The following is a 19,587-nucleotide window of genomic DNA, read 5'->3' as shown; positions in this document are numbered from 1 at the left end:
TTGGAGCCAGGACGGATCGGTGATACCTGGATGGTGAAGACAAGGTAGGAAGATCTTCAGGGGATTAGTGTTAGGTTTATTTAAGGGGGGTTTGGGTTAGATTAGGGGTATGTGGGTGGTGGGTTGTAATGTTGGGGGGGGGGTATTGTATGTTTTTTTTTACAGGCAAAAGAGCTGAAATTCTTGGGGCATGCCCCGCAAAGGGCCCTGTTCAGGGCTGGTAAGGTAAAAGAGCTTGTAACTTTTTTAATTTAGAATAGGGTAGGGAATTTTTTATTTTGGGGGGCTTTGTTATTTTATTAGGGGGCTTAGAGTAGGTGTAATTAGTTTAAAATTGTTGTAATATTTTTCTTATGTTTGTAAATATTTTTTTATTTTCTGTAACTTAGTTCTTTTTTATTTTTTGTACTTTAGCTAGTTTATTTAATTGTAGGAATTTTGTTTAATTAATTTATTGATAGTGTAGTGTTAGGTTAATTGTAGGTAATTGTAGATAGTTTATTTAATTATTTTATTGATAGGGTAGTGTTAGGTTTAATTATAACTTAGGTTAGGATTTATTTTACAGGTAAATTTGTTTTTATTTTAACTAGGTAACTATTAAATAGTTCTTAACTATTTAATAGCTATTTTACCTGGTTAAAATAATTACAAAGTTGCCTGTAAAATAAATATTAATCCTAAAATAGCTATAATATAATTATAATTTATATTGTAGCTATATTAGGATTTATTTTACAGGTAAGTATTTAGCTTTAAATAGGAATAAGTTATTTAATAAGAGTTAATTTATTTCGTTAGATAAAAATTATATTTAAGTTAGGGGGGTGTTAGTGTTAGGGTTAGACTTAGCTTTAGGGGTTAATACATTTATTAGAATAGCGGTGAGCTCCGGTCGGCAGATTAGGGGTTAATAATTGAAGTTAGGTGTCGGCGATGTTAGGGAGGGCAGATTAGGGGTTAATAAATATAATATAGGGGTCGGCGATGTTAGGGGCAGCAGATTAGGGGTACATAAGTATAACGTAGGTGGCGGTCGGCAGATTAGGGGTTAAAAATTTAAATAGAGTGGCGGCGATGTGGGGGGAGCTCGGTTTAGGGGTACATAGGTAGTTTATGGGTGTTAGTGTACTTTAGGGTACAGTAGTTAAGAGCTTTATAAACCGGCGTTAGCCAGAAAGCTCTTAACTCCTGCTATTTTCAGGCGGCTGGAATTTTGTCGTTAGAGCTCTAACGCTCACTTCAGAAACGACTCTAAATACCAGCGTTAGAAAGATCCCATTGAAAAGATAGGCTACGCAAATGGCGTAGGGGGATCTGCGGTATGGAAAAGTCGCGGCTGAAAAGTGAGCGTTAGACCCTTTAATCACTGACTCCAAATACCAGCGGGCGGCCAAAACCAGCGTTAGGAGCCTCTAACGCTGGTTTTGACGGCTACCGCCGAACTCCAAATCTAGGCCTAAGTATGTTCTTTTCTCCTTTGATGTGGCCAATTAGAATCAGTTATTGCTAGAGTGTTCTATGGTCAGATTTCAGATTCATGAAGCACTCTAGTCACTCTTTGGGCAGTGAAAAAAAGGCAATAAAAAAAAAGCAAAATATGTAAAAAAAAAAAAAAAAAAAAAATTTTCACTACACATAATTAAAGGGATAGAAAAGTCAATATTAATCTTGCATGATTCAGATAGAGCATGTCATTTTAAAATTCACTTCTATTTTCAAATGTGCTTCGTTCTCTTGGTATCCCTTGTTGGAAAAGAATACGCAGATATCCTACACTAATGGGAGTTAGCTGCTGATTGGTGCCTGCACCTGTGATTGGCTAACTAGATAAGTCCATCTAGTTGCCTGTAGTGCAATGCTGTTCCTTCAGCAAAGGATAACTAGATAATGAAGCAAATTTGATAATAGAAGTAAATTGGAAAGTTGTTTAAAATTGTATGTTTTATCCAAATCATGAAAGAAAATGTTGGGGTTTCCTGTCCCTTTAAGCATTTTATTGTGAATTACATTTTGAATTTAATGTCCCTTCAGACGTATCGTAATTGATGCTATTTTAGCTTAAATGATTTTAGTGAGTTTTTGCAGTTCTATGTGTTAAACATGTACAACTCATATTTACTGCATCCATCTTTGTTTTACAGGAAATTGAAGTGTATGACTGATAGTGAGTCACTTGCTCCTGATTGGCCGTATTACAAAACGATTGATCGGATCCTGTCTAAATTACCAGAACACAATGATATAAAGCTGCAGCCTGGACCTTCCACTTCCCATACTGAAGCTTCGCAATCTCCATCCTCAAAGTCAACACCACATTACTTGCCGTACAATCAGTTTCCCTATGAAGAAAGGGAAGAATGCTTTGATGATGACAATTCAGAGAGTTCCGCTAGCCTCCTGTCATACAAACTAAGGTACATTTTCACAAGAGTTATTTGTCTTTTTTTTTTTTTTTTATTAGATTTTTATTTATTTTCAATTTTGAAACAAAAACAAAATCATAAACAAAAACAAATACAAGACCAATACAATTACAAACATTCCGTATGTCTCTACTTTGTTAACCCCAAATAAATGTCCGTGTCCAATTTCAAGGCACTCCTCGAGACAGTCCGAGTGATACCTAAACAATCCATTGATGCTTATGAATTAGGTTAACAGTTTCTCATTGAAATGCAAGTTCTTCTGGGTATAAAGGTAACCTAGGCTACTATTAACAGACTGTGGTAAGGAGGCCCCCGTTGGCAGAACCTTGTGTGAACTATCCAGCATTCTGCGACTAAAGTCACTGAGTACTATTTGGGGAATCATCTCAGTCAGTAATACCATGTATTAATAAAGAAACAATATCATTTTAACATTTATATTTGAACACAACATTAACTGATAAAAAACAAGAACCTTGGTTGCCCAGAGCCGCCCTTTCTACATCTCTAGACAAAATTGTAACTTAATTCTTGATCTTATATTTATATGAGTCCCACAGAAATACCATATCCTCATGTAAATCTAACCTGCCCCCACATAGATAATAAAATCTTTCCATAATGAGATCTGAGTCTATACGAGTTATCCACTCTTTAATGTCAGGGATGTTAGATGTCTTCCAGTTCCTGGGAATCATTTGCTTTGCCACATTAACCAGAATGAGGAATAACTGCCTTCTAATCTTACATGTGATTTGTGGAGATTCAAACAAATAAGTTACCTCTAAAGTGGGAGATAGTTGTGTGTGTAGTACTGCATTAATTTCTTCAAAAAATTTTCTCCAGAAGACATTAATTGGATCACACCTCCACCATATATGACTCATGTTGCCAATCTGATCCCCACATCTCCAGCAAATGTTAGAACACTTTTTGAAAATGTGTTTAAGTTTTGAAGGTGTTAAGTACCATCTCATGAATATTTTAATATTTGTTTCGTTAGCTCTAGAAGAATGAGCAGACTTTGAAAGGTTACGAAATCTGTTATACCATTCTTTGGGCGAAGTATGTGTGCCCAGTTCCTTGTCCCAACTTTTTGTATATGCTGAAAGGTTAGGAAATCTGTTCTCTAGAACTATTTTGTACAATGTGGCTATAGACTTCTGAGATTTCCTATCATATATACAAGCTTGTTCAAATTGTGTTGGAGATCATGAATAAATAAAGTGTCTAGTTTGGTGATATCTAAACCATGAGGGAAAAAACGGAATTCCCATGTCATTTAGCTGTTGTTTTGATTTAAACGTACCTTTATCTATGATTGTATAAATGGGGATATGGGAAGTGAATGTACTGTCAGTCTTTGAAAGTTCTTTAAGGCCTGGGGGAAATTCTTGATTTAACAGTAATTGTGTGAGAGGGGAGAATTTGGAAGAAATATTTTTATATGTTTTTAATATGTGTTGCCAGTCTTTCCAAGTTTCATTTATGGTTGAGAGTTGGGAAATAACCGAGTGTTTCAAAGCTGATAGATCCCAGCAACAACCGCCCAGGTTTTTTACATCCGCCAAGAAATTTTCTAACTGTACCCACCCTTTGGAATTTATTTCGTTATAACTGCACCATTCTGCTATTCTCTGTAGAGAAATTGCTCGTTTGTATGAGTTAAGGTGTGGTATTCCCAACCCACCTCTATCCAAAGTCTTGTAAATTGTGCTTTTATTAATACGTGGGGCCTTTCTTCCCCACACATAATCATTTATAATTTTCTGCAAGATATATATATCCTTTGAAACATTCTGGATATGGACTGTTTGTAACAAATATAATGCTTTTGGTAGTAGTTCCAGTTTTGTTGCATGAATACGCCCCAGCCAAGAAATATTTTTTAAAGACCAAGAAGAGGTCAGGGACTGAAACTCATTGATTTATCTCTTATAGTTGAGTTGTCGTGTTTGTTGTAACTCAGGAGTTAGGAAAATGCCCAAGTATTTTAGACATTTTGGTTGGACTTTCAAAGAACAACGGGAATTTATAGATTCTAGGGTTTGCTGAGAGATATTTACCGGCATGAATTCAGATTTTGACATATTTACTAAGAAGTTAGAGACTTCTCCAAATGCAGAAATCTCTTGCATGGCATGGGTTACCGAGTTCAAAGGGTCTGATAGCGTTAACAGCAGATCATCCGCAAATATTGCCATCTTATGAGCTCTGTCCCCAATATTAATGCCCTGTATATTGGAATTCGCCCTAATCTGGATAGCCAGTGGTTCAAGGGAAAGGATAAATAACAGTGGGGATAGGGGGCAGCCCTGTCTGGAACCGTTTCTAATTTCAAAAGTATCAGAGGATACCATTTACCCTAACCTGAGCCGTCAGATTGGAATAAAGAGCCAGAATTTTCTGTATAAAAGGGGGAGGGAAGTTGAATCGTCGTAATGTCGAGTCTAAGTATGTCCAGTCCAACCTGTCGAATGCCTTTTTGGCGTCTGTTGAAAGGAATATGGTAGAAGAATTTGTATTCACGGCGTATTCAATCAGATTAAGAACCTTTACCGTCTTATCTTTAGCTTCCCTGTTGGGCACAAAGCCAACCTGATCTTGATGTATTAACTGAGGAAGTAATTTACTTACATGGGTGGCTAGAATTTTGGCATATATTTTTAAATCAATATTAAGTAGAGATATTGGGCGAAAATTAGCCGGTTTATCTGGGCTCTTCCCTGGTTTTTCCAGGACTGTGATATGAGCCTGAAGCATGGAATCTGGGAAAGGTGAAGTGTCTGAAATGGAATTAAAGAGATTAGTCAAGTGAGGTGCTAGAAGCTTTACAAAAGTTTTATAATACAGGCCTGTAAAGTCATCTGGGCCAGGGGCCTTATTTAGTTTTAATAACTTTATAGCATCCAAAACCTCTTTAATGGTTATTGGTTGGGTTAGGGCTTCTTTTTGTTCCGGTTTAACCTGTGGCAAATTTACTTGGTCTATGTACTGGTTGCATTTACGGGAGTGTAGGTTGACATCTCTGTTGGGGAATAAATTGTATAATTTGTGATAAAATGTCTTAAATTCTGATGCAATAGTAAATGTGTCTTCTTTGTTTTTTCCCACCTTGGTTTTAATTGAATGGATGTATGTGGACCTTTGTTTTTTTTGTTAGGGCACTAGCTAACCACCTTCCAGATTTGTTGCCTTCTTGGTAGAAAGATTGGTTAAAAGACAATAATTGTTGTTGTGTGATGATTTGTAAAGCCTTGTTATATTGATTTCTTTTAATGTTCAGATTATCCAGTATCTGAGTGTCTCCGGGTGATAACTTGTGTAAATGGTCTAACTCTGAGATCTCTTTGGCATGTTTTGTGTGGGTGTCTCTGTTCTGTCTTAGTAATTGGGCCTTCAGTTTCAGAAATTCGCCACTGATGGTGCATTTATGGGCTTCCCACAAAGTCATGGTTTGAATGTCAGGTGTATCGTTTATTAAAAAATAAGATTTGATTAATTTTGACATCTTCCTAATCCACTTTTTCCCCTTGAGAAGAGACTCATCAAGTCTTCATTGGTATGCTTTAAGAGGTGCGTCGGGCCAAATTAATCTACATGAGACCAGTGAATGATCCGACCATGTGGAATGTATTATTTTTGCTTCTTTTATGAAAGAAAGCACTAGGTGATCTACAAAAATATAATCTAATCTGGAGTAACTTTTCTGGGGATTGGAAAAAAAGGTGAAGTCTTTTTTTTGTTGGTGCATATACCTCCATGTATCGTGCAATCCCAGCAATTTAAGTTTTTTCCAAATGGATTCTAAATAGGGATCTTTAACTCTTGTTTCTGGGTTGGTGCAGTCCATCAAGGGTTCAAGTGGGACATTAAAATCTCCAGCCATCACTAGAGGACCTTTATGCTGTTCTAGAATAATATTAGTAATATTAGTGATGAACCTATTCTGATTCCTATTTGGTGTATAAAAATTCACTAAAGTTATGGGTTTTCCATATAGGAGGCCTGTGAGGCATAAAAATCCCCCCTCTCTATCTTTTTCTATATGGGTTTTCGTAAAGGGTATAGACTTGTGTATCAATATACAAACTCTGTTGATTTTTTTTTGAGGGATGAGTGCTGTAGAAGTGTTGGGGATAGTATGAAGACATAAAGTTGGGGTTGTGTTTATTCTTAAAGTGAGACTCTTGGCGCATGAGTATATGACCTCCCTTCCTGTGTAAGTCTAATAGGGCTAGTCTACGTTTTTTTGGGGCAATTTAGCCCTTTGGTGTTTTGTGTGATAATGTTCAATATCTGAGAATCTTGTTTACTTACACTAGACATGGCTTCTACATCCTTCCCTCCCACTACCTGAAATTCTGTGACTCTTCGTGGCAATCTCTGAGCAACCGGTCCTGTAAATACATATAAACAAACATACCAAACAAAAGCAAAAATAAAGAAAAAACAAAACAAATAACAGTCCCCTTTGTAAAGGGGAAAATTACTTTTTAATATACATAATACCAAAAAGTAGGAATTTATCCTAACTGACTAAGAATATTTTAACAATCAGATATTTTAACCAATGTATTAACTTATAACTAGAACATAGCAATGAATAACTGTTACTATCTATCTATGTCCTCAGGACATAAAATTAACCATATACTTTTACCTGTAACTTTGGATTGTCATGCCTAAACCTTATGTGTCAACATCAGTACTCAAAACACATAACACTGAAAAATTCTGTAAATTAGAATGTAATAGGAACTCTGTTCGAATATTTGGGAATATACCCAAAGGACCCTCATCCTTTTCCAGGAGACGCAACACTTTTGGCCAGTGTGTTTCTTCTTGTCTTCCTCTGCGAGGCTAGTTGCTATTCTTTCCTCTGGGGTAAAGGATTGATGACTGCTCCTAATATGTGACCCTTATGATTTTCATCTACTTCTGGAGCTTGGATATCCAAATCTCTGCATATTTTGAGGATGTCTCTCTGTGAAAGGCAGACAAGGCGTCTGCCCTTGTAGACAATTATCAGTTGAAATGGAAATCCCCACCTGTAAGAGATGTTATGTTTCCGCAGCAGTGAAGTTAAGGGATTAAGCTCTCTTCTTTAAATTAGGGTTCTCTGTGAAAGATCTACAAATATCTGGAGATCCGCATTTTCAAACTTAATAGGTTGTAACTCTCTGGCAAGTTTCATGATGTCCTCTTTAATATGATACTTCGTGATACGTGCTATAACATCCCTGGGAGGCTGAGTGTCCAATGGTTTTGGACGAAGAGCTCTATGTACTCTGTCGATTTCCATTTTAATTGGCACTTCAGATTTTTTGAGGAAAGTATAGAGATCTTGTACATACTGCTCCAGATCTGTAGGGGTTATAGTCTCCGGGATACCTCTGATCCTAATATTTTGCCTTCTGGACCTGTTCTCTGTGTCGTCAATCTTGTCTTCAAGCTCCTGGATCGTAGAGTTTTGGCCACTAATGATATTTTGCAGGTCTGTGACTGCAAGCATGTGTGTGTCCTGTGTGGCTTCAACCGCTTCTACTCTGAGACCTATGTCAGTTATTTCTTTCTTTAAGTCGCTGATCCCCTCTTTAATACAATCTCTTACTTGAGATATTATGTTGGAAAAGTCTTTTTTTGGATGGTATAGATTCAAATAAAGCTTTAGGCACAGTAATAGAATAAGTGATGGTGTCTGCGTCAGATTCAGATGAAGAGAAAGACTCATCAAAATCCTGCTCCTCTGCTGCAGCAATAACTGATGATTTATCTTCAATGGCTTTGAAAAAATTATTTACAGAGGGAGTTTTATTGCTTTTATGCTTTGAGCCATTGCCCCTCTTTGCCTGTTTTTTTGGCGACATGTTTGTGTGGTAGGGGTCCCAGTGAGACTAGTATTATAAATTATAAAAGCTTTCTTGGGTGTAAAACTTTAAGATTTATTGCACAACCATTACTTCTTGTTAGAATTTGATATGTTCACAAAGATCTCTATACAGAAACAAGCATGTATTTAATCCTCAGAGAATTTGATACCAGAAGTCTTTCCAGATGTTTATTATTTAATGATGTAGTAAAGGCCTGTGTAAATTATACTGAGCGTTATATATTCATTGCTCAACCTTTGGTGTCCTGACATTATTGCCTTATATGGTCCACCTTTCATCTCTCATGTGCACTGACATCGTATATGAAGCCCCTTGATTGCATACCTCTAAATTATTTATGTAATTCTGAATATGCAGTGCTTTAGGCAGAACTTAAGAGAACCCTCGCGGGCCACGTGGGAGCCGTTGCAATCTGAAAGTCCCAGGTGAGATAAATGTCGCCTCACTGTTTAAAGCCTCTATTTGTTAACCAGACAGCTCCCCAGCCTCTCAGCTCATCTCCCAACTTTAAAGGGATCGAACCGAGAGCTGTTCTATGTGTCCAAGCTGATATAAAGGCCCGGCAACCGGACCGCTACTGATCAGGCTCACCAGTGATGACGGAGCTTCTCCTCAGCTGCCCTCTATGTCCGCCTCTCCTCCTGGTCTGTTAAATGATGTATCCGTCTCTCAGCTGTGTTAAATCATAGCTGGACACTCTGATTGCTGATGGAACATCTTTTTAACTGCTCTTTAGTCAGTTTGGGTTTCCAGAGCTCTCTCAAGCCGCTGCCATCTTCTTGGCTGGCTAGCTCCGCCCCCTCGAGTTATTTGTCTTTTATTCATAAAGCTTCACAGTTTTAGCTTCTGTGTTCAATTTAAATGGAAATAGTATTGGTAAGCTAAAAATCCTTAAAACAAAACAACATTATTTTATAAATTAAATGCAAAACATAAGAAAACTTGTTTAACAGTTTAGGAGCTTAGCCCCACTGTCCCTCCTGCAGCTCCACTGTCTCTCCTGCAGCTTCTCCTTAAAGCAAATGTACCAGTTTCCAGAGCAAAACCAGACCCCAGCTCCGAACCATAGATCAACAAGCCTCATCTGTGGCAGCCAAACTCCACCCACACTACCCCTCTGGTCACAGCTCTGCCTACAAAGCATTTATGGCCACCACTCACAAGTCTTTCTGACATCCCAGTCCCATGAGGCCTCTGGGAAAATGTGCTGAGGTATTCATAAAGATAATACTTTTCTCAGAAGTCTGCTGTTTCTCCATTTCACATTGGGGAGAAGCCAGAGCTACTTTTGACAAGACCTGCAGACAGCAATGGCTTTCCCATTGTACAACTGAGTAACAGAGGATGCTGCTTCAGAGCTCTAGCTGTGTCCAAACACTGCTCTGTAATTCAGGAGACCTGGAGTATCTGGAAATTAATCCTTTCTTAACATTCAGATTTATCTTCTCTACCATCTCCAATAACTTCTATCTTTAAGAATCCTACAGGTAGCCGGTTTATCATCCCAAAATACTAGACATCATCAGATGATTGCCCATCTACCTTGTATTAGACTTTGTAAAATTGAAACAATGCAATACTTTTGAATCTCAAGATGGCACTTTTTTTCTTTATTGAGGAATTATGCAATACAGTTATCAAGGTTACATAGGGTTATACATTTGGTGAACGTACAGGCAATGTTTAGTAACATTATTGCATTTCCCTAATAACTGTCCTCATTTTTGTCCCGTTCTATAACAATGTGGACCACTCTTGGGTCTACTATATCCATGTGAAACATAGGTTTAGGAATTGTAGGTAAAAAAAAAAAAAGAGTAACACAGCTATATAATCAATACACTATAGAAAATATAGAATTGGGTCCACAACCAATATCTGCTATATCAATGTTAAGATCTAAAATGAAATGGACCTTGCTCTGACTTATATTTTCTAAGGTACAAGGAATATGGTTTCTGAGTGATTATTGTATAGGGGAACATTATGCTATTATTGGAACATATGGAAAAACAAATCAAAAAGGGAAATAAACATATTGGGTGAAGTCTAAGCTTATAAACAGCAATACTATGTGGATAACTCAAAGAGCGGTTTTATAACTCTTTCTCCAACATTGAGACATATTGTACTATAGATTATATAAATAGTCACTTAGCTCCCCTCCTCACGGCTCTGTGAGGGAGACCCGTAACACTTCAGTCCAGTATATAAATATGCAGGTGCAATAGAAACCGTACTTGTGACACTGGTGTTATGCAGAATGCAGAAATAAAAGTCACCCAATCTTTAACTGTAACTAGATAACTTGGGTAAAACAATAACAGAGAGGGGAACCTTTCTAATATATTTGATCATTTAAATATAAGCTTAAGTTATAACCCGTGTAAAACTCAAAGAACTATTTAAAGGTCCTCACTTATCTTCTCATGTCCTTTCAAAGGACCCAGATACCGGAGTTTTAGTTTGGTATCAGCCCCATGCTTTGTTTTGCCGGAGGGTGTGTTGATCTCCCTGTGTGGAATTGTTGGGGTATTTCAATGAGTAGGTGATTCAAGTCTATGCTTGCACATTAAGTGTTACCATGCTGTTGGCCTGGAACTTTGGCCTGACGGATGATCTTCTTATAGGTATGCAGTGCAGCAGTAAACGTGGATGGATAGGTAGACACATTTTCATTCACAGCCCTGCGGGGACCTCCTTCAAACCCCTTCTGAGTTGCGGTCTTTATTGGATGTTTTCCCATCCGTTAGGTAAGTGTTATCGAGCTGATGGCATGGGACCTCCGCCTGACTGATGGATGTTATATAGACATCTAGTGCGTCAGTGATCACAGATAGATAGTTTAGCAATTTTTCACTCGTGGCTGCACAGGGGCTCCCCATTATCCACCGCGGAGTTGCTGCTTTTATCAAGTGTTTCTCAGTTTGTGGAAATTTGTCTAATTCACTTAAGAGTGAACCAGCCTCTTTAGTTGTGCCTAGTGCCGTGAGTCTCTTTGAAGTAACCGCATAAATCAGGGCCTCCGGAGATGTCTTGTTATTTGATGGGACTTGCTGTGATGTAGAAGTTGTCTCCATGTAACGTGACCCTTTTTGTCTGTGACTTTTTGCGGAGCTGGTATTTTCTGGCGGATCATCCGTGGGTGTAACTGGTGCCCTTATAGTGTAGAATTTGTGCATCAGAAGTCTAATTGGGGCTTTATCAATGAGTTCCTGACATAGTACCTCAAATTTATACCAGTGGATGCTAAAGTTATCATGAGGTTTGATGTCTCCGGCGGCGGCCATTTTAGCTGCAGTATGTTGACGCCTTTTCTTCTGTTAAGTGTGATCAGTCCACGGGTCATCATTACTTCTGGGATATTACTCCTCCCCAACAGGAAGTGCAAGAGGATTCACCCAGCAGAGCTGCATATAGCTCCTCCCCTCTACGTCACTCCCAGTCATTCTCTTGCACCCAACGACTAGATAGGATGTGTGAGAGGACTATGGTGATTATACTTAGTTTTATATCTTCAATCAAAAGTTTGTTATTTTAAAATAGCACCGGAGTGTGTTATTATCTCTCTGGCAGAGTTTGAAGAAGAATCTACCAGAGTTTTTGTTATGATTTTAGCCGGAGTAGTTAAGATCATATTGCTGTTTCTCGGCCATCTGAGGAGAGGTAAACTTCAGATCAGGGGACAGCGGGCAGATGAATCTGCATAGAGGTATGTAGCAGTTTTTATTTTCTGACAATGGAATTGATGAGAAAATCCTGCCATACCGATATAATGTCATGTATGTATACTTTACACTTCAGTATTCTGGGGAATGGTACTTCACTAGAATTACACTGTAAGAAATACATAAAGCTGTTTAATAACTAGAGATTATGTTTAACGTTTTTGCTGGAATGTAAAATCGTTTTCATTTACTGAGGTACTGAGTGAATAAATGTTTGGGCACTATTTTTCCACTTGGCAGTTGCTTAATCTGTTTTCTGACAGTTTCTGTTCTCCCTCACTGCTGTGTGTGAGGGGGAGGGGCCGTTTTTTGGCGCTTTTACTACACATCAAATATTTCAGTCAGCAACTCATTGTATTCCCTGCATGATCCGGTTCATCTCTACAGAGCTCAGGGGTCTTCAAAACTTATTTTGAGGGAGGTAATTTCTCTCAGCAGAGCTGTGAGAATTATAGTTTGACTGAGATAAAAAACGTTTATTCTGTAATTTGTTTCCTGCTTTCAGAATTTGTTATCTTTGCTAATGGGATTAAACCTTTGCTAAAGTTGTGTTATTTACAAGGATTGAGGCTATAACTGTTTCAATTTATTAATTTTCAACTGTCATAGATCTTCTGTGCTTCTTAAAGGCACAGTACGTTTTAATATTATTCTAATTGAATTGTATTTCCAAGTTACAAGTTTATTTGCTAGTGTGTTAAACATGTCTGATTCAGAGGATGATACCTGTGTCATTTGTTGCAATGCCAAAGTGGAGCCCAATAGAAATTTATGTACTAACTGTATTGATGCTACTTTAAATAAAAGTCAATCTGTACAAATTGAACAAATTTCACCAAACAACGAGGGGAGAGTTATGCCGACTAACTCGCCTCACGTGTCAGTACCTACATCTCCCGCTCAGAGGGAGGTGCGTGATATTGTAGCGCCGAGTACATCTGGGCGGCCATTACAAATCACATTACAGGATATGGCTACTGTTATGACTGAGGTTTTGGCTAAATTACCAGAGCTAAGAGGTAAGCGTGATCACTCTGGGGTGAGAACAGAGTGCGCTGATAATATTAGGGCCATGTCAGACACTGCGTCACAGGTGGCAGAACATGAGGACGGAGAGCTTCATTCTGTGGGTGACGGTTCTGATCCAAACAGACTGGATTCAGATATTTCAAATTTTAAATTTAAACTGGAAAACCTCCGTGTATTACTAGGGGAGGTGTTAGCGGCTCTGAATGATTGTAACACAGTTGCAATACCAGAGAAAATGTGTAGGTTGGATAAATATTTTGCGGTACCGACGAGTACTGAGGTTTTTCCTATACCTAAGAGACTTACTGAAATTGGTACTAAGGAGTGGGATAGACCCGGTGTGCCGTTCTCACCCCCTCCGATATTTAGAAAAATGTTTCCAATAGACGCCACCACAAGGGACTTATGGCAAACGGTCCCTAAGGTGGAGGGAGCAGTTTCTACCTTAGCTAAGCGTACCACTATCCCGGTGGAGGATAGCTGTGCTTTTTCAGATCCAATGGATAAAAAATTAGAGGGTTACCTTAAGAAAATGTTTGTTCAACAAGGTTTTATATTGCAACCCCTTGCATGCATTGCGCCGATCACGGCTGCAGCGGCATTCTGGATTGAGTCTCTGGAAGAGAACATTGGTTCAGCTACTCTGGACGACATTACGGACAGGCTTAGAGTCCTTAAACTAGCTAATTCATTCATTTCGGAGGCCGTAGTACATCTTACTAAACTTACGGCGAAGAATTCAGGATTCGCCATTCAGGCACGCAGGGCGCTGTGGCTAAAATCCTGGTCAGCTGATGTTACTTCTAAGTCTAAATTGCTTAATATACCTTTCAAAGGGCAGACCTTATTCGGGCCCGGGTTGAAAGAGATTATCGCTGACATTACAGGAGGTAAAGGCCATGCCCTGCCTCAGGACAAAGCCAAAGCCAAGACTTGACAGTCTAATTTTCGTTCCTTTCGTAATTTCAAAGCAGGAGCAGCATCAACTTCCTCTGCACCAAAACAGGAAGGAGCTGTTGCTCGCTACAGACAAGGCTGGAAACCTAACCAGTCCTGGAACAAGGGCAAGCAGACTAGGAAACCTGCTGCTGCCCCTAAAACAGCATGAATTGAGGGCCCCCGATCCGGGATCGGATCTAGTGGGGGGCAGACTTTCTCTCTTCGCCCAGGCTTGGGCAAGAGATGTTCAGGATCCCTGGGCTCTAGAGATAATATCTCAGGGATACCTTCTGGACTTCAAATACTCTCCTCCAAGAGAGAGATTTCATCTGTCAAGATTGTCAACAATCCAGACAAAGAAAGAGGCGTTTCTACGCTGCGTACAAGAGCTCTTGTTAATGGGAGTAATCCATCCAGTTCCACGATCGGAACAGGGACAGGGGTTTTACTCAAATCTGTTTGTGGTTCCCAAAAAAGAGGGAACTTTCAGACCAATCCTGGACTTAAAGATCCTAAACAAATTCCTAAGAGTTCCATCGTTCAAGATGGAGACTATTCGGACAATTTTACCTATGATTCAAGAGGGTCAGTACATGACCACTGTAGATTTAAAAGATGCTTACCTTCACATACCGATTCACAAAGATCATTATCGGTACCTAAGGTTTGCCTTCCTAGACAGGCATTACCAGTTTGTGGCTCTTCCATTCGGATTGGCTACAGCTCCAAGAATCTTCACAAAGGTTCTGGGTGCTCTTATGGCGGTACTAAGACCGCGGGGAATCTCGGTAGCTCCATACCTAGACGACATTCTGATACAAGCTTCAAGCTTTCAAACTGCCAAGTCTCATACAGAGTTAGTGCTGGCATTTCTAAGGTCACATGGATGGAAGGTGAACGAAAAGAAAAGTTCACTCGTTCCACTCACAAGAGTTCCCTTCCTGGGGACTCTTATAGATTCTGTAGAAATGAAGATTTACCTGACAGAGGACAGGCTAACAAGACTTCAAAGTGCTTGCCGCACCCTTCATTCCATTCAACACCCGTCAGTGGCTCAATGCATGGAGGTAATCGGCTTAATGGTAGCGGCAATGGACATAGTACCCTTTGCACGCTTACACCTCAGACCACTGCAACTGTGCATGCTAAGTCAGTGGAATGGGGATTACTCAGACTTATCCCCTTCTCTGAATCTGGATCAAGAGACCAGAAATTCTCTTCTATGGTGGCTTTCTCGGCCACATCTGTCCAGGGGGATGCCATTCAGCAGACCAGACTGGACAATTGTAACAACAGACGCCAGCCTTCTAGGTTGGGGTGCCGTCTGGAATTCTCTGAAGGCTCAGGGACAATGGAGTCAGGAGGAGAGTCTCCTGCCAATAAACATTCTGGAATTGAGAGCAGTTCTCAATGCCCTCCTGGCTTGGCCCCAGTTGACAACTCGGGGGTTCATCAGGTTTCAGTCGGACAACATCACGACTGTAGCTTACATCAACCATCAGGGAGGGACAAGAAGCTCCCTAGCTATGACGGAAGTATCAAAGATAATTCGCTGGGCAGAGTCTCACTCTTGCCACCTGTCAGCAATCCACATCCCGGGAGTGGAGAACTGGGAGGCGGATTTCTTAAGTCGTCAGACTTTTCATCCGGGGGAGTGGGAACTTCATCCGGAGGTCTTTGCCCAAATACTTCGACGTTGGGGCAAACCAGAGATAGATCTCATGGCGTCTCGACAGAACGCCAAGCTTCCTCGTTACGGGTCCAGATCCAGGGATCCAGGAGCAGTCCTGATAGATGCTCTGACAGCACCTTGGGACTTCAGGATGGCTTACGTGTTTCCACCCTTCCCGTTACTTCCTCGATTGATTGCCAGAATCAAACAAGAGAGAGCATCAGTGATTCTAATAGCACCTGCGTGGCCACGCAGGACTTGGTATGCAGACCTGGTGGACTTGTCATCCTGTCCACCTTGGTCTCTACCTCTGAAACAGGACCTTCTGATACAGGGTCCCTTCAAACATCAAAATCTAACTTCTCTGAAGCTGACTGCTTGGAAATTGAACGCTTGATTTTATCAAGACGTGGGTTTTCTGAGTCAGTTATTGATACCTTAATACAGGCTAGGAAACCTGTTACCAGAAAGATTTACCATAAGATATGGCGTAAATACCTATATTGGTGTGAATCCAAAGGTTACTCTTGGAGTAAGGTTAGGATTCCTAGGATATTGTCTTTTCTACAAGAAGGTTTAGAAAAGGGTTTATCTGCTAGTTCATTAAAGGGACAGATCTCAGCTCTGTCCATTCTGTTACACAAACGTCTGTCAGAAGTTCCTGACGTCCAGGCTTTTTGTCAGGCTTTGGCCAGGATTAAGCCTGTGTTTAAAACTGTTGCTCCACCATGGAGTTTAAACCTTGTTCTTAATGTTTTACAGGGCGTTCCGTTTGAACCCCTTCATTCCACTGATATAAAGTTGTTATCTTGGAAAGTTCTATTTTTAATGGCTATTTCCTCGGCTCGAAGAGTCTCTGAATTATCAGCCTTACATTGTGATTCTCCTTATTTGATTTTTCATTCGGATAAGGTAGTCCTGCGTACTAAACCTGGGTTCTTACCTAAGGTAGTTACTAACAGGAATATCAATCAAGAGATTGTTGTTCCTTCTTTATGCCCAAATCCTTCTTCAAAGAAGGAACGTCTACTGCACAACCTGGATGTAGTCCGTGCTCTAAAATTTTACTTACAGGCAACTAAGGAATTTCGACAAACGTCTTCTCTGTTTGTCATTTACTCTGGGCAGAGGAGAGGTCAAAAAGCTTCCGCTACCTCTCTTTCTTTTTGGCTTCGTAGCATAATTCGTTTAGCTTATGAGACTGCTGGACAGCAGCCTCCTGAAAGAATTACAGCTCATTCTACTAGAGCTGTGGCTTCCACTTGGGCCTTCAAGAATGAGGCCTCTGTTGAACAGATTTGCAAGGCTGCAACTTGGTCTTCGCTTCATACTTTTTCCAAATTTTACAAATTTGACACTTTTGCTTCATCGGAGGCTATTTTTGGGAGAAAGGTTCTTCAGGCAGTGGTTCCTTCTGTATAAAGAGCCTGCCTATCCCTCCCGTCATCCGTGTACTTTTGCTTTGGTATTGGTATCCCAGAAGTAATGATGACCCGTGGACTGATCACACTTAACAGAAGAAAACATAATTTATGCTTACCTGATAAATTCCTTTCTTCTGTAGTGTGATCAGTCCACGGCCCGCCCTGTTTTTAAGGCAGGTAAATATTTTTTAATTTATACTCCAGTCACCACTTCACCCTTGGCTTTTCCTTTCTCGTTGGTCCTTGGTCGAATGACTGGGAGTGACGTAGAGGGGAGGAGCTATATGCAGCTCTGCTGGGTGAATCCTCTTGCACTTCCTGTTGGGGAGGAGTAATATCCCAGAAGTAATGATGACCCGTGGACTGATCACACTACAGAAGAAAGGAATTTATCAGGTAAGCATAAATTATGTTTTTGTATCGTTAGCCTTTACTTGGTCTTTATCTTTTTTTTTCCTTTTTCTTATGTGGTCCCCTTTTATGTGATTAGGGTTGATAAGTTCTGAGCAGGCTTGCCAATGGTATCGGCTGTGGCTAAGTACCTTGGATTACCGAGGAGGGTAGCGTTGCCTATAATAGGCCACCGACCTAGGACTCAGATGTCTGCTTCGGGGCTCCAGAATAAAAAATACAGCTTGTTTAGAAAAGATTAGGAAACCCCTACGTAGTGGAGTGCTTCTATGAAGTGGTGGAGTAATTTTCGCTGTAGAGTTTCTCCTGTAAACAGCTGTTTATTGGAGTTTCAGCAGGAGCTCTGAAGAATGCAACCTCTTGGAATTGCTGTGCAGACACGCCCCTCTGCACTTTTTTTAAAAAAATATGTTGATATACTTTATTCAGATTGTTACATTCAAATATTTCAATAAAGCTTTGGAAAAAAGAGACAGTCCAGACTCCCCATTCCAAGTTATTCAAAACTAGAGATTCTATGTTTTGGCCTTCTGTAGGCTTCATCAGTAAGGTTTATAAAGAAAAGAAAGAAGGATGCTGTACTAAATGTAGTAATCCTATAATAGTCCTAATCATAGGCCCATACACTCAAACAAACATTAGGAAGGAGAGTGGGGGGTGCTTATAACCAATATCTCAAAAGAAAAAAAAGGAATATACTAAGGGCACTCACTTAATACGGACTGAGGACTACAGAGGAGGCTGCACTTAAACATAACTTTTATTAAATCATACATAAAAGGCAAAAATATAGTACCAAAAAGGTACTAGGTTAAAATCAATTAAAAAAAAAAAACTGTTCTCAAATAGCACTGTCTGTGTCTCTGGTAAAGGATACAGAGAGGTATCTCAAATTTCTAAATACACTTTAGTCACTGTTGATCGAGGGCTGCAGTAATACAGGTGTTGGTAGGATATAGATGCCACTGTGGATTTTTCAGCAATGAAAAAGATCCCTATATATATTAGACTATGTTTTTTTTGAGACGCAAAGGGGTGTAGTAAGGAGTGGGCTTATTACTATGTGCTGACGCTGAAAATCTCCACAGTTATTGGTCAGGGCAGTATCCACTGCAAGTTAGATCAGACAAGTGACAACAAAGACCTCCCAGAAGGCCCATAATTAACCAAAATTATTACAGAGTATACCCAGAGTTACACAGACAGGTGAACGCCTTGATGCGCGTTTCACCTGAGCTTTTTCAAAGGCGTACACGGTCCCGCAAGAGTCCTCTATTTATTCGTCTATTGTCCTATCACATCTTAATGCTAGTACACACCTCACCAATATGGACCGCTTATTGGATGCTCACAAGAACCAATCGTCTAGGCTAATCTATTCCGACCACAGGCCGCATCATAGGGGGAGTGTTTTTACTTATGCGCACTGGTTGGTTCCTATGCTGTTATTTGGATGAGATCACTGACTCATCTTGAGCATATACACGGCAATATAATGCCGTGATGAAATCTGACAGCTTATATGATGTTTATTGACAGGTAAAAAGGGTGATTTAAGTGATTACCCGTTAAATCATTTATAACATCCTGTAGCTCAGCATAATGTAAGGCAGTAGTAGTGGACACTAGGGCATCTCATATATGCTTCAGCACTGGTATAGTGATACTCAGTTATATATGTCCATAACTGCTAAAATGTGTCTGATGCTCGTCAGTAAGGTGTAGCCATATTCCTCTAGAGACACTGCTCCTGGGGTGGAGACAAGCCACAGAATAAGTAATCACCCCATTGTCAATTCCCTGGTTGATCACTGCTCTTGTTTGTTTTTAATTGAATTTAGAATCAACTGTTTACTATGCATTTAAAAAATTGCATTTTAAAGAATTTGGAAGTTTCTTGCCATTAGAATTTATGATATCCTGTACCAATGAAAAAACCTAAGTAGAAAATCTGCATATTGTGACTAAAGTACCATAACTGTGACACATTAAGTGTGTGAACTATGGATATTATTAAAAATAATATAAACATCAAAATCCATGTAATAAAGAGAGTCTAGA

At 39.7% G+C, this 19,587-nt stretch overlaps 1 protein-coding gene across 1 annotated transcript in view; it reads left to right on the top strand.

Annotated features, from left to right (window-relative positions):
• Window positions 1–19,587, top strand: part of MSANTD1 (Myb/SANT DNA binding domain containing 1) — a 190,198-nt gene that overhangs the window by 169,766 nt on the left and 845 nt on the right. Inside the window, exon 2 of the mRNA XM_053700912.1 lies at window positions 2,145–2,417. Within this exon, the coding sequence (XP_053556887.1) occupies window positions 2,145–2,417 (273 nt within the window). The remainder of the gene's footprint in view (window positions 1–2,144; window positions 2,418–19,587) is intronic.

The sequence above is a fragment of the Bombina bombina genome, chromosome 2, assembly GCF_027579735.1.
Source record: "Bombina bombina isolate aBomBom1 chromosome 2, aBomBom1.pri, whole genome shotgun sequence".
NCBI classification, from domain to species: domain Eukaryota; kingdom Metazoa; phylum Chordata; class Amphibia; order Anura; family Bombinatoridae; genus Bombina; species Bombina bombina.
The sequence above is the reverse complement of the archived record's forward strand: the minus strand, read 5'-3'. Positions and strand labels throughout refer to the sequence as shown.